At 34.5% G+C, this 17,587-nt stretch overlaps 1 protein-coding gene across 1 annotated transcript in view; it reads right to left on the minus strand.

The window, feature by feature from the left end:
* Nucleotides 1-3,879: 3,879 nt before the first annotated feature.
* The window catches only part of LOC132798465 (semaphorin-1A), a 215,056-nt gene continuing 201,348 nt past the window's right edge, over nucleotides 3,880-17,587 (minus strand). Inside the window, 10 exon segments of the mRNA XM_060810331.1 lie at nucleotides 3,880-8,196; nucleotides 8,851-8,923; nucleotides 12,084-12,137; nucleotides 12,217-12,487; nucleotides 12,549-12,756; nucleotides 13,701-13,829; nucleotides 13,913-14,055; nucleotides 14,300-14,411; nucleotides 14,524-14,667; nucleotides 15,785-15,867. Coding sequence (XP_060666314.1) covers nucleotides 7,211-8,196; nucleotides 8,851-8,923; nucleotides 12,084-12,137; nucleotides 12,217-12,487; nucleotides 12,549-12,756; nucleotides 13,701-13,829; nucleotides 13,913-14,055; nucleotides 14,300-14,411; nucleotides 14,524-14,667; nucleotides 15,785-15,867 — 2,203 coding nt within the window. The 3' untranslated portion in view covers nucleotides 3,880-7,210.

A 17,587-nucleotide genomic window follows, 5' to 3' on the forward strand; every position in this document is an offset into this window, starting at 1 on the left:
TTAAGCAATTAAAATTAACTACAATTAAATAATAAATAAATAACTTATATATGATACTTAGTAGACTTACTCTTCAATCAGACCTAGAAATTGTTATTGAGAAGAATTCGATTTCATAATATAATATTCTCTATATTTTGTCATTTATTAATCGTTTTTCGTTTTTCATGTTTTGCTTGTTGTTGTTTCAGTATGTTTCTATAATAATATGTTATAATTAAGAATCTTCATTTCATCTAAATATTTCAGTTATAATAGTACAATATAATAATTGTTAATAATATATTGTTAAATTGTTCTCATTCATTCGGATGTTCTTGAATTTAACACTTGAATGCGCTGTTCTTTCTGTTCTACACTTTGTTTTTTTTTTTTCTGCTCTATTCGGATTTTTTGTTTTTTATGTTTTTTTGTTATATCTTTTCTTCGTCGTCGTCGTCGTCGAACATCAATGATGATGTCAGTAAATGGTAATTATGAATTATACTTAAATCATTTCAATTCGTGACTCGTTCGTAATTCTCATTTGATTAGGTTTTTTTTTCAACAAATTGTTTTTGCTTTTTTTATTTTACTTGTTTGCCATTTGTTTTGACTTTTCTTAAGCCTGGGTCAGATTGTATTTTGTTTGAGATTATTATTTAAGACTCGCTCAGCTTCCTCTTCACTATCGTTATTCATTTTCATCATCGTCTTCATATATATGAATGTATGTATGTTAATTATTGATGTATTTATGTGTTGTCCGTAAGTAAATAAAAAACAAAACTCTAGGAAAGCTAAAATCAATTGTGTTTGTGAGTGTCTGAAGTATTTGCTTTATATAAATCATGATTATGTCTTAGCCCATGATGATCATCGTTGTCGTCAAAACATAATCTCAGAAACAAAGTTTTACGTATTTAAGGGTACAAACTTATCTCGTAATATTCTCTTCACTTCCGTCACGTGATGAAAACCTTTTAAATGCATTTTCTGTCATTCATCTGACGAAACTTGTGCGTAAGTACATTCATATATTATAAGTATTCAAAATAAATAAAGAAATGCCGAAGTTCCATTTTTCTGGGGTATTTGGGTTAATTGGACAAATCTACAAAGAGTGATTCATATTCATTTTCGAATGCAACACTTAAATGCATTTTTCGGTTTTAGGAACTTCTTAACAAACAATTGCATTTCAACAAATTATTAATTATTTAGCTTCTTACAATAAATATACAAGTTTTGTAGAAAATCATTATAAAGTGAGCTCAACTAAATCGGAGAAAAAACTCGTTTCGACAAAAAGTAAATACCTCATTTAATATAATTTCTCATTTTCGTATGTTTTTGTTTTTCTTCTTTTTATGTTTTATGTTTTTGTAGCTCAGTCTTTTTACTAACATTTTTGTTTTGCTTTTGTTTAATTAATTTGTTTGGAAAGTGTGTGTGTGTGTGTGTAGAGTATAATAATATATATAATTTGTAAGCGTTTGACGAACTAAAGAGTGTCTGTCTTCTTATAGAGTGCGAGAACCGACTCATTCAAGTGGTTTCTTGGTTTTTGGGCTATGATATCGAACTGCAACCCGAGATCCACTAAATCGTATCGTTTATATATATATAATGGTAGTTAAATATCTTTATGTATCATACAAAGTACAACTCAAGAGAGGGATTCCGAGTAAGTTGAGTGTGTGTGTGAGTGTGTATTGTAGCTCTATAGTTGCTTGGAAGTACCGTTCATGTGTCGTCTGTTGTCTACTCGTAAATATCGTAACTTATTTTGGTTTGGTTTGGTTTTGGTTAAATACAATATTTATATGCAGGTTATTCTATTACTCGTTTTTTCATTTTGTTTTTTGCGCTACATATTCAACAATTTGAATTTAAATTCTCAATTTAATTTCAATCTCAATGTGTCAAATTTAAATGTACCTTAAATAGTTTTGTGTTATAATTCATAACTTGTCGCTTCTTCTACGTATTTATCCTTGCAGTTGTGTTTGTGTCTGTGTTATGGCCAAAATATATATATTGATTGATAGAGAAAATCGATTTTGTGTTGTGTTTTGCTTGGAATGAAAGGTTATTTATTTGATCATTGCATGTCGAGTATTTACAAAGTCTCATTTATAGAGTAGTTATGTTTGTTTCTGTATGAGTTCGAATATCGTTTTTTGGTTTTTTGCTTTTGTTGCGTTATAAAATCTTAACATAATTATAGAAATTGATTTCTCGCAAGTGTGTTCGACGAAGTAAAATGCATTGATTACGATTGCAAGTTTTAATTAGCAGGCTACTTACAAATTAAAAAACCAAACGCTGTCGCATTCCACTCGATTACCTGAGTGGAAATTGTAATCGTAGTCTAATTTAAAAAACGATTCGATTAGGCATTTCACACAATCTCTACAATAGTTTCGCTTGTCATGTGTCAATAAATAATATATAGTAAATTTAATGCTTAAACCCTAATTAGTAGGTATTTCTCTTCCTTTTATAATTATGTTTATCCGTATGTAATGCCTGTTAATAATACTATATACTATATGTAATTAAATATATATATATATATATTATGTATGTATATATATATTTTTGTTTTGTTTTTATTTATTTTATGTAAGAAGCACTTGAATATATATCGTTTTTAATGATAAATGAAAACTTGAGTGTGATCATAATAATAATAATAATAATAATGTTCATTTTGTTTGACATTTTGTTGTAACTCTAATTTGTTAATGCCTTTTTTTCTTTAGTATTTCTTTTGTTTGCTAAATTTGCAATATGCGCTCGCTACAATTGATTTCAATACATACATAATTAGTTAATAATCATTTTCATTTTCCTTTTTCTGTGTGTTTATCAGAGAGTTAAAAATCTTGTCCATTATCTTAGATTGTAATCTTTAAAGTATTTCATTCATCATCATCATCGTAATCATTTGCTGCTGCGCTTCTAAAAGTTGCTGAGTTGATTTTATGATTTGTAGTATTATTATTATTACTATTATTATATTTGTTTTTTTTTTCTTTTGTTATAGTTCTTTATGGCTGCTGTCTCAAGCTGCGTTTCTTCTCACTTTCGTTTTCATTTTGTTGTTGTTTAAAAAGCATTGCGAGACTTTGTTTTGTTGACTACTAAAGTATCTAATTAGTTAATTAATTATGTACTTAGTATATGCATCATCTATGTATGTATGTATATGTTTTTTTGTTTGTTTGTATATATAGTTAATTACTCTTTTTCCATTTGCTTCTCTCGGCTGCAGGCATACTCTGTAAAACCTTTTTTTTGTTTTGTTTAATTGTAGCTTGAGTCTAAATTACACCACACACAGCAAACATATGTGTGTGTGTGTGTGTGTGCGTGTGTGTGTATATGGTATGAAAATGTAAAGTGTATAAAAGTTAATGATCTGATTTTTAGTTCGTATATATGTACTTAGTATGCCGTTATATCGTAATCGTAATCGTAATCGTAAATGTAAATGTTTTGTAATGTAAATGTAGTTCTAGAATTCAGTAGAGTCGCTAGTTAATATTCTAAGTGTTGTTTTCTCTTCTTCTTTTTCATTTTTTCTTTTTTAACTGTTGCTGTTTGCTTATTTCATATTAGATTTACGTGTTTGTATTGCTTTTGAAGTACTCGACACATGATTTGATTCAAAGAATGTGAAATGAAAAGTTGAAATCTGGAAAATCAAAAAAAAAACTCGGAATTTGTCGACGTCAATTTATTTATTGCAATATAGAATTAAATAATATTCAACTTAAATGTAAATATTCTCTATTTACAGTAATAATAAAGTAATTAATTTATTCAACTTAAAATGTGTCTTTGGCTCTCGTAAATGCAAATCATTTTGAATTATATATTTACTCGTATGCTTTTGTTTTTTTTTTTTGCCAGAAGAAATGTTTGCTTAATATTTTCGAGTTTACTGGATTTTGTTTTTATTCTAGTATTAGTTGATTTTTGTTTTCATTTCTTTATACATTTGCTTTGATTTAGATATTACTACGCTTTCGTTTTCGTTTTCATTTTGCCTTAATATGTGCAATGCAAAATCTTGTCTCTTTAGCTTATTGCTGCTCTATTCTGTATTCTGTTTACCGGGTGTTCCTCCTCCTCCTCCTCCTCCTGCTTCTCCTTCTCATCCTCAAGCTTTATACAAAAGGTCCTTCGTTCACCCCTCTTCACACTTCGAAAGAGAAACGTAATATTAACGCCCTAAATGCTAACGATTACTATATTTGTATATATATATATATCGATTACTTGTAAAGTCTCTATAGCTAATGTTACGTTATGATTTTCACTACGTTTTGATCGATCACTTTATAAGAAATTTCTCGCTTTTCTTCAAACAACAAAATCGTGAACAAAACGTGTTTTTTTTTTGTTTTCTTTTGCAAATCTCCCTCTCTTTATGTACACTCAAAAAGTTAAAAAAGCCAATTGCTTTCATCTCAAATAAGAGTGAGGGAAATGAAAAAGAGATATTTCTGAGTAATATATCGGATGCTATATAGACTGGGTATATAGTCTTCGGTTAACCTTTTCGTTTTTATGGCACATTTCGCACATACACATTGATCTGTACAGTTGCTGCTATAAACACTCTGCTGTACAAGTTTTTCTTTTTCTTTTTTTTACAAGTTGTATACTTAGCTAGTTCAAATGTTTATCTATGTATATAAGTAGAGTGATTAATAAGGGGATTAAGTGTTAAGCATTATCAAATCGAAGGCTGCAAATCAAATTGACAAATATTCCTATAATATATATTCTTGTTCCTTGAGAACTTTCAAACAAAACAAAGCCTGGCCACTACCAACACAGTTAAAGAGATAGAGATAGAGAGGGAGAGTGGGATTATTCCTATTCGGTCTGCTATATATGCTATATAGGTATCATGTGTGGATCATCTACTTCTCTTTTGGATTTTGGGTTTCAGTTTCTAATAAAGTCAAGCAATGTGTTGTAGTTAATAATGATGATGAGTAAGCTGTTGGCAGTTCCATATAAGCTTAGGCATAATATCGTAAATCGTTAATCGGTAATCGTAAATCGATATCGAAATCGAACGTGAAATCGAAATCAAAGCAAAACAGGAGCAATATTTCTCTGTCTCTCAACTATAAATGGATTGTATTGTAATTTCATATCTTAGTAATTTTACAACTAATTTGTTTGCTTTCTTATTTTTTGTTCTTACTATTTTGGTATTTTACTTATTTGTAAATCAGTAATAAGCGTTTCGTTTTTTTTTTGTTCTTTTCTTTGTTTTTGTATTTTCTTAACTTTTGCTTTTTTGTATATTTTTACTATTTTTTTTTTGTTTGTTTGTCGTCGTTTTGTTAAATGCAAAAAATTGTATGTATGTCTTGTATAATATTTTGTATTACGAGTATGTTGTGTTTTTCTTCTTATTTCTTTCTTTCTTTTTAATATATTTTCTATTTACAAATTGCATTTTTCGAAATCCCTAATGTTTCTCGTTCAAAAACTGTACAATAAGTGTAAGTGTATGTGTTCTAGTTGTATGTATATAGAGTAATATCGTGTAAAATATGCATGCCATCTCCGATCAGACCATTCCTATAATGTCCTTTAACAATATAATGCCCTTTTTTTTGCGTTCCTACTTAGCTGTCTCGAGTTGATCTCTTCGCTTCTTAGTTTTCGCGTATAATTAGCAGCTCTCTCGGTATATATAAGTATATATAATATAATATAACTATTTTTATAAATCCTGTGTATAATTCTCATTGTTATTAATTGTTTTTGCAGTTTTTTCTTGGTTTTCTTATTGTTTTCTTCTTCTGCTGGTTGTGTAGATATATCATAAATCTGTAATAATTTCAAAAATTTGCAAACTATTCCCTTTCGATTGTGACTAAATGTTTAGTTTTGCCTGCCGTATGGGGCGTATGCGCGATATTATATTATCAAGTATTGTATAAGTATTGGGAAACACCTACACACAGCGATAAACAGCTACAAATGCATGTAAGTGTGCAAGTGTGTGTGTATATTTGTGTGAGTTGTCTATTAGCCAACAAAATGAATAAAAACTGTAACTTGCACTTGTATATGCACCTAGATCTCATGTTGTTGTTGTCAGCGAGCCATTCCAGCAATTTGATTTTATACTTTCCCTTTTTTTGAATTTCCCCCAAAGGATTGCTACCTTGAATCGAACTTAAAAGTGTGACCAGATGTAATGATTATCGGACAGGTATTTATGAATTTGATTTATACTTCCCCATTTTTAGATTTTCAAAGAGTTGATACTCAAATTTATCCGATAAGTGTGACCAAATTTCATGATTATCGGACAATTATTTATGAAATGCATGCATACCTTTCTCTTGGAGTTTTCTTCAAATTTAACCAAAAAGTGTGACCAGATTTCATGATTATCAGACAATTATTTATGAATTTGATTTCCTGCAAATCGAACCAAAAAGTGTGACCAGATTTCACGATTATCGGACAAGTATTTATGAATTCCATTTATATATTTCTTTTTGGATTCATCCCCAAAAGATTGCTTCTCAAATTGAACCAAAAAGTGTGTCCAGAGTTCATGATTATCGGACAACTGTTTATGAATTTGATTTATATCTTTCTTTTTGGAGTTCCTTCCGATCCAACCAAAAAATGTGACCAGATTTTATGATTATCGGACAAGTACATATTCATAAAATACTAAAATATTGCAAAATAATTCAAAAGTTGGTAATATATCGATCCAATTGAGACAACCCCCAGCTATAACTAAGAATGTTATATAGTACTGTATATAAGTTTGCTTGTTCCTGTACAATTCTAAATGTTGTTTGGCTTGCGTGCTAAGTTTGCTCCTGCCTAATAATTGCCGTATTTTGTAAAGTCGCATCTAAAATTGGCAAAAAATGAACAATGCTCTCGTATTAACTGCAAATTTGGATGGCTATCAAAAATCGTGTTTCAATGTGTGTGGGGGAGAGGGGGACTAAGAGTGTGTATCGCAGGCTAATGTTAATTTACAGAAAGTACAATCTTCACAGACGATTGTTACTATCGATATTTACTATCGATACATTTGTTTGTTATGCATAGTTATTCTATAGGTTTTGCTGTTCTTGCTACGATTGGAGTTAGTTGCTGTAGTAGTTGTAGTAGTAGTTACTATTTAGGAGTGAGTAAAATGAAATGCGCTTATTTACCGATTTTAATACATCTCATTCTCATCCCAGTCGACGGATTGCAGGACGAGCTTATCGAGTTCCTTTGAGTCGCCGTTGCTGCTGTTCCTTCGCCTCCGCTTCCGCTGCAGATGCGCCCACTTGCGATTGAGCTGTGCCATTTGGGGCGTGGCAAACATGGCCGCAGCCGCAGCACTGAGCTTTGTGGGCGTTATGGCATTGGATTTGGGTGTGCCCGGACTCATGCTGAACAGCTCGCGATTGCCAAAGCGAAATTTGCGTGGCGGTGGCAACGGCGGTGGTGCCGCAGAACTGGAGGCAGCACCCAGAGGAGTGTCATACGGCGGCGGCGGTGTAATCATGGCCAACGATGAAGTGTCCTCGACATCGTCATCCAATTCACCTTCATCCACATCCTCATCCTCTTCACCGTCATCGTCATCGTCGTCGTAGTCCTCGTAGTGTTGTTGCTGCAGGCGGAAGGCGGCGGCATCGGACTGCGAGTGAGCGTGACGAAAGAGCGGAGGATGAGGAGGACGCGATGTTGCAGCGTCGTACAACTCGTAGGAGGGAGAACGTGGCATGGCCATGAAATGATGCTGGACAGCGGTTGTTGAATCTGTGGGCGACTGCGGCTGAATGGGTGTAACAGGCATGGACTTGGCTAGCTGTTTGCTGGTAGAAGAAGCCTTTGCGTGTTGCTGTTGTTGCTTTTGCTGCTGTAGCTGGAAGTGTTGCTGATGTTGTTGCTGTTGCTGTTGGGGAGGTGAACCAAGGGGAGGTGGAGGAGTTGGCGCCTGGATGAGTGGCATCGATTTGGTGTTACATATCAATCAATCACGGTAAATGTAGCTGCAATTCTTGGGGCTCTCCTGCGGACTGGGACTGCTGGATGGCGGCGCTGGACTGGAGCTGCTGTTCGACATTACGGGCGATGAGCCGGAGCTGGAATGCGGCTGCTGCTGTTGTTGCTGTTGCTGCTGCTGTGGGCTATTTGAACGGTGCTGAGTTACTGCAATATCGAGAAACGAGAGAGAGACGGTCAATTGAGTTCGCTTGCCACACACACACACACACACACACACACACACACACACACACACTCAGGCATGTTGCAACAAAACACAAATACAATATTTTGTAGCATATGCAAATACACAAAGTCTATACAGATACAGATACATAATGCTAAGACAGATAAGATACACAGATACATTTAATGTGTAATCTATTTCAAACATTGAGCTTGTTGCAACATGCACAACACACACACACACGCACACGTACGCACGCATACACTGCAATACTCGTTAAAAAATATAAATTTAATAATGTAAATTAACTTTAATTGGAATGGTTTAGAATTTGGACTTTGAAATTGAATGCAAAATGAAAGAGTATTCAAATTTCGTTTCTTTCGTTGATCAAATACATATAAAGAGCAACAGTCAAAGACAGAGAGAGAGAGAGGCAGAGAAAAAGACAGAGAGAGTGAGTGAGAGAGAGAAAGAGATGCCGAATTGTAGAACAGAGCAAAAGGATCGTGATTGATCGGGTTCTCAATTTCAGCCGTGTGTCTTTGTGTGTGTATGCGTGTGTTACACCACTTTACAATAAATAATTCAAGAAATTAAAATGAAATTGAAGAAAGAACAGAAAAACTTACCGATACCATGACGGGGCGGCTGTCTTCTTGCGCGACCAAGACTTCTGTTACGTGTGTTTGTGTTGTTTACAGCCTAGGAGTAATTTGTGATACAATCGTTTATACGCTTTTAATATGTATTTTACGCACTAAACTTAAAACGAGGCAAAGTTTAAATATAAAACAAAACATGTTTTTTTTTTCTTGCAATTTTGCTCTAATTTCGGTTGCACTCTAAGTAACCAGCTTTAAAGATCGGAATCGGAATTGGAATCCAATTTTTTTTGAGTTAAGTCAGCCCAGTTTATCGGACGGACTTGAAGAGTAATTTAGTTTCGTGATATTCTGATCTTTAAATTGTGAGTTTGATTTTATCGAATTATTAAGGTGTGTGTGTGGATTGGATTTCGTGTGTGTGTAGTTCGAAACGTTTCTCTCTTAAGGTGAGTAGCAAGCAATAAACTGATAACTGAATAGCATTACAAATGAATACGAGTATTACGAATAGTATTTAGTAGTAGTAACTAAGTAGGTAGTAAGTTGTTTAGTAGTTGATCTATGCATCATTGTTGTGGAAGTACAATTATCATTTTAATCATATCATATCTAAGTTCAAATGCACACACACACATTCGCTTATACTCTGGCTAGTGGTGGGAGGAAGAAGGTGATGAGTTATCGCAACAATTATCGGATGTATCGAGTGTATCGAGAGTGGGCGCCCATGCAGAAGAAGAGACAACCTAAAAGAGTCCCAGACACGCACAGCTCACACACGCGAAAAGTGAGACAGAGAGAAAGAGAGAGGAGGAAGGAGAGACAGAGACAGAGAGAGATACATTCGCGCACATCGTGAGGCAGCAACGCAGCGTCGAGTTGGGCGCGGGATGGCTGACGGACTGGGCTGACTGATCGATAACATTGCTATCGATAACAATTCAAATCGAACTGTTGTTGTTTGTTAAACGCGCTCGCTAAGTAAAATGCAAATCATAAGAAGGCATTCCAAAAAACGTAATTTACAAGAAACTCGTGAGAGGCAGAGAGAGAGAGAGAGAAATCAAATCAATTCGTTAACTGTGCTGGGTGTCGATTAGAAGTAGTAGAAGTTGAATAAATTAGCTAGATTCGTGGGTGATCAAACTCAATTTGCAGATTATCATAATAGTTAAAAATTTTTGAAGCAAAATGGTTTTTTGTTTTGCAAAATTACTTTTGAGTTTCGAATTTCAGTTGATCTCGAAATCGAGGGTATCCACATTGCAGCTATCGAGCAAATTGTTGTTTTTTTTTTTAGCCGTATTTTTTCGTTAAATGAATAAATAAAATGGAATAAATCAAAATAGAATAAATAAAAACAGTAGTAGAAGGAGAAAAGGAAAAGAAAATTAACTAAATTTGCTTTAGTTATGCGTAAGTATTTACCATATTTTGGGTAATTAGTCCCTGACTGGTTTCAGCCGCCCCACTCCCGTCTCAAAGGTAAACCTAATGGAAAAAGGGAAGAAGAAGAAAAGATAGATAGAGTTTTTCGGTATTTGTTGTCCACGCGACAGTTGACAGGTTTGTTTCTTGTGTAATGAGAGTTCAGCAATAGTTCAGAGGTTAGTAACAAAAGTTGAGTGAGTGAGCAAAAAGTTGAGGTGTATCTTTATACAGCACAGATTTATTCGAAACTATACAAAATGCTTAGAGAAACGCCTGCAGAGATTTACAAATCAATCGAAGAATTGGTGTATTTCTAGACCTTCAGCCGAACAACGTACGAGAATTAATTTAACGAGTACAACAAGTAAATGGAATAAAACCCCAGACAAAATTCAATTACGAGTTATCAATCAGCGAATCAGTTATATATGGAATATGATTTGTATATACAAAATGGTTGACGAGTATTAGGTTTAATTTCATGGACATGCGAATGGAGAATGTTTGGTTAATGGTGGAATTTTAATACACACAGAGTTACATTTAGACACAAATTTGAAATAAGTGAAGTTTTGCTTACGTTTACATTTTACATTTAGAATTAAAAATAATTTGATAACAATAATTGAAAGTTGAAGAAAATGAATAAGATTGTATAAAAGTTTAAGATAAATTTAAAGATTTTTGAAAATTGCCTTCCAATATTCAATAAAGATTTAATGAAACTAAATCTCGAAAAAATTATGAAATAAGAAAGAAATAAATAAGATTGTAATCTAAATTGTATATGAATTAAAAAATTTCAAGAAATCATTTTAAATAATTCAGTAAGGTTTCTTTGAAAATGAAAGTTGGAAAACAAGAAAAAAATAAAACTATAGAAAAATTTAAGATGAATTTAAAAGTTTTACAAATTCCCTCTCAAAAAAATGGAAATATTCACTTTAATACGAAAAAAATAAATAAGATTGTAGAAAAATGTTGGATGGATTTCAAAATCTTTAAAATCCTCCCTCAAAATTCAACTTAATGTGTTTGAAAATAAAATGAATTTTAAAATTTTAAAAATAAGAGAGAACTAAATAGGATTGTACAAAAAATTAAAGATGAATTTACAAATTTTAAAAATTCCCTTTTAAAATTCAATAAATTTTCTTTAAAAATCAAAATACGAACTGGAAGTGGTTTTAATTTTTTAAACTGGGTAAAAAACATTTAAAATTTAGCTAGCATACATGATAAATTTATCATTTAACTTTACACAAATGTTAACAATAAAGAAACTTAGCTTAGTTGAAAATGGAAGATATGAAAAGTGAGAATTTACTGAGAATTTTAGAGAAGCATGCAACTAAAATACAAATGAATGACATGATTTTAGCGACTGGTGATGAGTGCGACTTAAGACTAAGATAGACAGTTAGTTAGACAGATATACTAATAGATCAGATACTTTAGTAGACAGACACTCCAACATACAGATAGAGAGAGACACACACACACGCACACGTAGAGCACAACAAACACAGTTGAAATGTGAGTCTAAGAAATACACCAATCGACGATTTAGTGAGAGATTTCAATCAAATACAAGCGCACCACAAGGATTCGTTATTTTGTTTTTTTTTTGTTTTTTGTTTTATACTAAATGTCAAAATGTCAACAACATCGAAAAGAGCTCAATGGATACGTTAAGATTAGATTAGTTTAGTTAATAGATTTGATTAGAGATTAGTATACATAAGTAGTACGATAAACAAAGGAAATGATAAATGAGAATAGTTGAGAATTGAGGAACAGGCAACAATGGAAAATTCACGACTCACCTTCTTGACGCTGCGAGTGGTCGAAAAGCCATCGCCGCGTCTATAGTTGTCGCCCTGCAAATGAAAGTTGATTAATAAACAGTTCTCGAAAGTGGATTTTGTGGCAACTTGTTGTTGTTGTTGTTGGACTCACCATCACCTGGTGCGAGCGCAACGTGCCAAAGTTGTCGCGTCCGCGATATGTTTGCTGTGTGTTGTAGCCATCGGGTTGGAACTGGAAGAGCGTCTCCGAGTTGGGTCCCTGATGCATCTGGTGCATCGGTGGCTTCCTTAGCGTGTTCTTTGGCGAGTGCATCTTGTTCTGCGGCGGCGGCTGTGGCAGCAACACCGGCTCCGCATACGTCACCTCCTCCACCTGGGGCAGCAGCTTTGGCTCCTGTTGAATGCGGCACGAAGATGGGAAACTGAAAGAGATGGCAATCATGAGTATTGAGTTCTCTTGAAACTTGTTCTCAAAGTGTTTACCTGTTCACATTCTGACGCTGCTCAAAGTATTCGTATTCAGTGTCGGGATAAGGCAGATTGTCGTCTTCGTCCTTGTGGCAACGACGGCCACAGAAGTAGCCTGTAAAGAAGCCCACAAGCAGCGAGAATATCGAACCAGCCAAGACGGCCATGACGAGAGTTTCCACCGTGTACTGTGCATTGATAATATCTGCAGAGATTTGTGGACCTTCGATTAGTAAATGCGCCAAGACCAGAGATCGAATTGATCAAACACAGCGAGATAAAGTTGGTTTCAGGGATTGAACAGCGAACCACAAATGTTGGATAAGGTGTGTCCATATGTGTGTGTGTGTGTGTGGGAGTGTGTGTAGTTATGTGTGTGTACATATAAGATCCATTTTGTAATGACATCAATAAACATCCAAACATCGAAAATATTTAGAATGGTTTTTGTATTGGTTTTTTTTTTTTAAATGAAATGAAACAAGAAGAAGAGAAACAACATCAACGAATTAATACGAGGAACAACAACAATGTTTTCTTTATTTATATAATAAATATAGAGTTTATTATGTACAGAATGGTATTAAAGTGTGGAAAAGTGTGTGAAAAAGCTAATTAGAAATGTGCAGAGTGAGTTTAAATTGAATAGATTGAAAATATATAGTTTAAAGAATAAATAATTATGAAAGTAATGAATGAAATTCAAATGGAAATTGCATAATTCAAAGCCACGTTTAAAATACAATCAGCAAATAAAAACAGAGTTCAAGATAAATATAGTTATGGTCGAAGTAAGGAGAGTGAGTGCAATAAAAAATGTAAGCTGCATAAAATGTAAATATGTTTACTGTGTAGCTGCTGCATTCAAGATGATAACAGAGCAGACGGACTAAAGTGCAAGGTAAATGTTGATTGAAATTGCAAAGCATAAAGTGGCAATATGCAAAGAGACAGAGACAGAGAGATAGAAAGAGAGGACACTCGAGGTAGCACCTGGTGTTATGTTGCTGTCTGCAGCGAGTTAAATGAAAATGTGATTTACAAAATGACAACAGACTTGGTGAGCATGATAAAAATACGAGTATTTACAACAAGAAGACAAAGTGAAGCTCATGCAAAAGAGAGATAGAAAGAGAGACATGCAAAACGAAATTGTTTTGAACTTACCTTCAAAGTTCTTATCGATGTTGTCAATGATTTCCTGATCCTTGCTCTGACGCCTCGAATCGAGCAAGTCCATGTCATTGCGGAAACCTTTTTGTTCCCCCACATTAGCATCCTTCGAGTTGATTTTACCTGAGCGGAGAGAGAGAGAGAGAACGTCATGAGTTAGTGCTTTAATTTCGATGGCTGGCAGTTGAATTGGCCATTTAACTCACCTGAGGGGCATGCGGCATGCTGACCCGTTGCCACATTCTGATAGAAATAGTTCTCCTCGAGCCAACGTGGCGCGCCATGCGAGCGACACTTGCCAGCAATTTTATCCCAGGCACAATACGGATCCTGCAATGCGACGCATTCACTGTAGGGAGAGAGAAATCAGAGTGTGTGAGGAGGTGTAAACATATTGCAAATTGTGAAATGTAAAACGCCATAAATGCACATCAAGTGAGGAGAGAAAGCGGGAGGCAGACGGAAAGCTCTTCAGTCGACGCATGAAAGTCACGCAAATTGTTACATGAAATAAAAATGGCATTGTCTGCTGCAATCTGTGCCTCTTCTTCACTCTTCACTCTTCACTCTTTCCTCTTAGTTACGTTACTTACCTGCAGCTGGTGATTTTGTCATTGTGACATCGATGCAGTTGTATGGCTATCACTTGACTATCTGTCACAATGATTAATTTGCCATCGTCGTAGCTGCCATCTTTCGGTTGATCTGCAAAATTGCGAATTCATTTTACAATGCCAGCTCGTTACACGTTTTTCTTTTTAATTGAGTTCACCAACAGCAACTGCAACTGGCTTTGTTAACTCCCTCTTCCACTTACCGTATTGCATGGTGCGCACAATTTCCAAATTGCGAATCGGTTCGCTCTTGGGCAGCACATCGATCTCCTCGATGACCACTGAGGTCACTTTTTCCGCCGAGTCTGCTGACTCGGCATTCACTGACTTGATGATTTTGCCATGATCTGTAAATGTGAAATGCACAATTCAATTATCAAGTAAGTGCTGTTTAAACACTTTTCACTTTCGTTACAATGATGGAATGGAATCAATATTGAATTATCATATGTACTTAGAACATAAATATTAAGTAAATTAGAAATTCACTTATCAAGTATTCGCAAATGCATTTCAAGCGCTTTAAACTTTCAATTCAATAATGGAATTAAAGTTAATCGAATTCAACATTTAATTATAAAGTAGACTTTCGTCTATAAATATTAAGAATACGCGAGGTAAATGGATTTCTAAGTCTTGTAGCTTTGACTACAATGATGCAATGGAAGTTAATAGAAACTAATATTGGCTAATCAAGTATACTTTCGTCTATAAATATATCGTCATGTAAATTTGACTTAAACGCTTTTTCGGAAATGACCAGAATTTAACATTCAATTCTGAAGTATTCTTTACTATACAAATATCATGTATACGCCACTTTAATGCAGCCTAAAATCTTTTTGGAAATGAATAGAATTTAACATTCAATTATCAAGTATGCATGAGAATATAAATCTTTAAAATCTTTTAATTTCTACTACGATGGAAATTAAAAGAAATTAACAATGAATTATTAAGTATTCGTTAGTTTACAAATATTAAGTATACGCCAGTGTAGTCTTCACAACAATAATGAAATGGAAGTTAACAGAATTTAACTTTCAATTAGACTTAAGTTTACAAATATTAAGTATACGCCATGTAAGTTTCATTTCATATATCTTTGCAAATTAATAGAACTTCACATTGACTTTTATATTGACACATTGACAAATATAATATTAAGTATACCTATATTGAATGCAATTCAAGCATTTTTCGGAATCTAAAAGAATCTAACATAGACTTATCAATACTAAAAATATCAAGTATACGCCAATTAAACCCAACATAAACTCTTTTCAGCACACACTGCTGATTTCACAGAGTATGCCAGGTTTATGATGCCTGGCGGATAACGAACGCATCCACAACAATTGATATCGCGCGCTCTGCGCTGTCAGAGCAGATTGCCTCGTGCAGCCCTTTGGGCCCATAAAGCTGTCTGTCTGCCTGAGTTTGATAGCATTGAATGCAACTCACCTGTGCCAACGAAAATCACATCATATGTCTTGCCGCCGGGCGTTTTGATCTGGGCATCGACAGCGATTTGTGTGAAGCGATAGCTGCAAAAAGAAATAAAACAGGTTAAAAATGTTTAAGAGTTAAAGTCAGTTAAAAGATAAATAAGACTCAGCGGAGTGATTAGTAAAATAAATCATCTTGAGCGAAGAGATTGGCTTATAAGAGCTGAAGCTGCGGATTAGCTATCAAAAGAACTCATCGCCAGCAGCAACTCGAAGTGGAATGGAAAAGGGAATTGGATGTGGATGTGGAAGTGGAACCACAAACAACATGTCAATGCTGCTGCCAGCTGAACGACATAACAGGACATTCTCGATGGGCGGCTGGTTTTTTGGTTAGACACCATTAATAATGGACAGATACCGAGAATGGCAGCAAAGCGAGGCGAATGGCAGCAAACCACAACAGCGGTAGCAACAACTGCGGCAGCAGCAACAACCAGAGAGAGAGAGAGAGAGCTGCAACAACAATCGCATTTATATGTAAAAACATATTTGAACGAACAGCAGCAGCAGCAGCAACAACAGAAACAACAGCAAAAACATGTGAAATAAAAACGGAAATTTCTCTCTGATTTCACCACAAAAATGTTGGACGTTTGCCTCGTTGCTGTTGCTGCTGTTGCTGTTGTCCTTGTTGCAGGCAACATTTGTGGCTGTGCGCTTGGCTGCCCTGTCTATTGTTGCTTCCATGTTGGTTTTTGTGCAACTGTTTTGTGTCCGTCTCCGTCTCTGACTCTCTCTGTGTGTGTAAGTTGCTGCCTCGATTTAAATGCAAATGCCCGCAATGGACGCAGCAACAGCAACTCCAACAGCAACAGCAGCTGGATCTCCCTCGTTCTCTTGCTCGTTGTTTTATTGTTAATTAACAAATCTCGTTTTTTGAGTTTTAGTTATGTTGCTCAATTTTCTAAATGGCAAAAGAATCGCATCGCTTTTTGCTTTTGTCCCTCCCGGGTCGGAGACTCAGTTTAAATGGCCTCCGCTTTGTGATGACTCTTTGCGGTTGCCCTCGACAGCAGCAACAGCAACAGCAACAACATCAACAAAATATATGTACAATAACTATATGAACAATATGTGAAATGTAAAACAAAAGCAGATAACGGATTGAGCGCAGCACGAAAGTTGCATTTGTTTTAGCCAACAATGAGCTCACATCACAAACACTTTTGATTAGTTTTCACATTTAGTTTTAGATTATTAAATTTATAATCGGTGGCAGCCTAAACAATTTCACACAAATAAATGTCATTTTAATGTATTTGAAAACGTTTTAAACACAATTTAAAACTAAACATTGAAGGTGCAAAAGTTATTTTCAAAATCAAATTTAGCAAGAAAGAAAGGTATAGTCGAGTTTTGTGTGCTCGACTGTGAGATACCCGGTATCCATTTTCTACAAACACACCAACTTTTAATATCGCAAAGTACCGAAAAAATACTGATACCCACTATCCCACTATTCACTAAAACCATATAAAATATACTAAATCAAAATACCGAAAATATACTGAATGCCCGAAAATACTGAATACCGAAAAAATACTGTGATCCGCTACCCATTTAAAAAAAAACATATTCTAAAAAATAATCAAATTAATACCGAAAAGTATTGAAATATGCCGAGGCTGTATTTGGTATATCGACTTACTATTACATTCAAATATACCAAAGGGTACAAAAAATACCGAATTAACAGACAAAATAATCCACAAAAATTACTGAAATATGTCAATGGCTATATTTGGTATACCGATGT

The sequence above is a fragment of the Drosophila nasuta genome, chromosome 2L (assembly GCF_023558535.2).
Source record: "Drosophila nasuta strain 15112-1781.00 chromosome 2L, ASM2355853v1, whole genome shotgun sequence".
Lineage (NCBI taxonomy): Eukaryota > Metazoa > Arthropoda > Insecta > Diptera > Drosophilidae > Drosophila > Drosophila nasuta.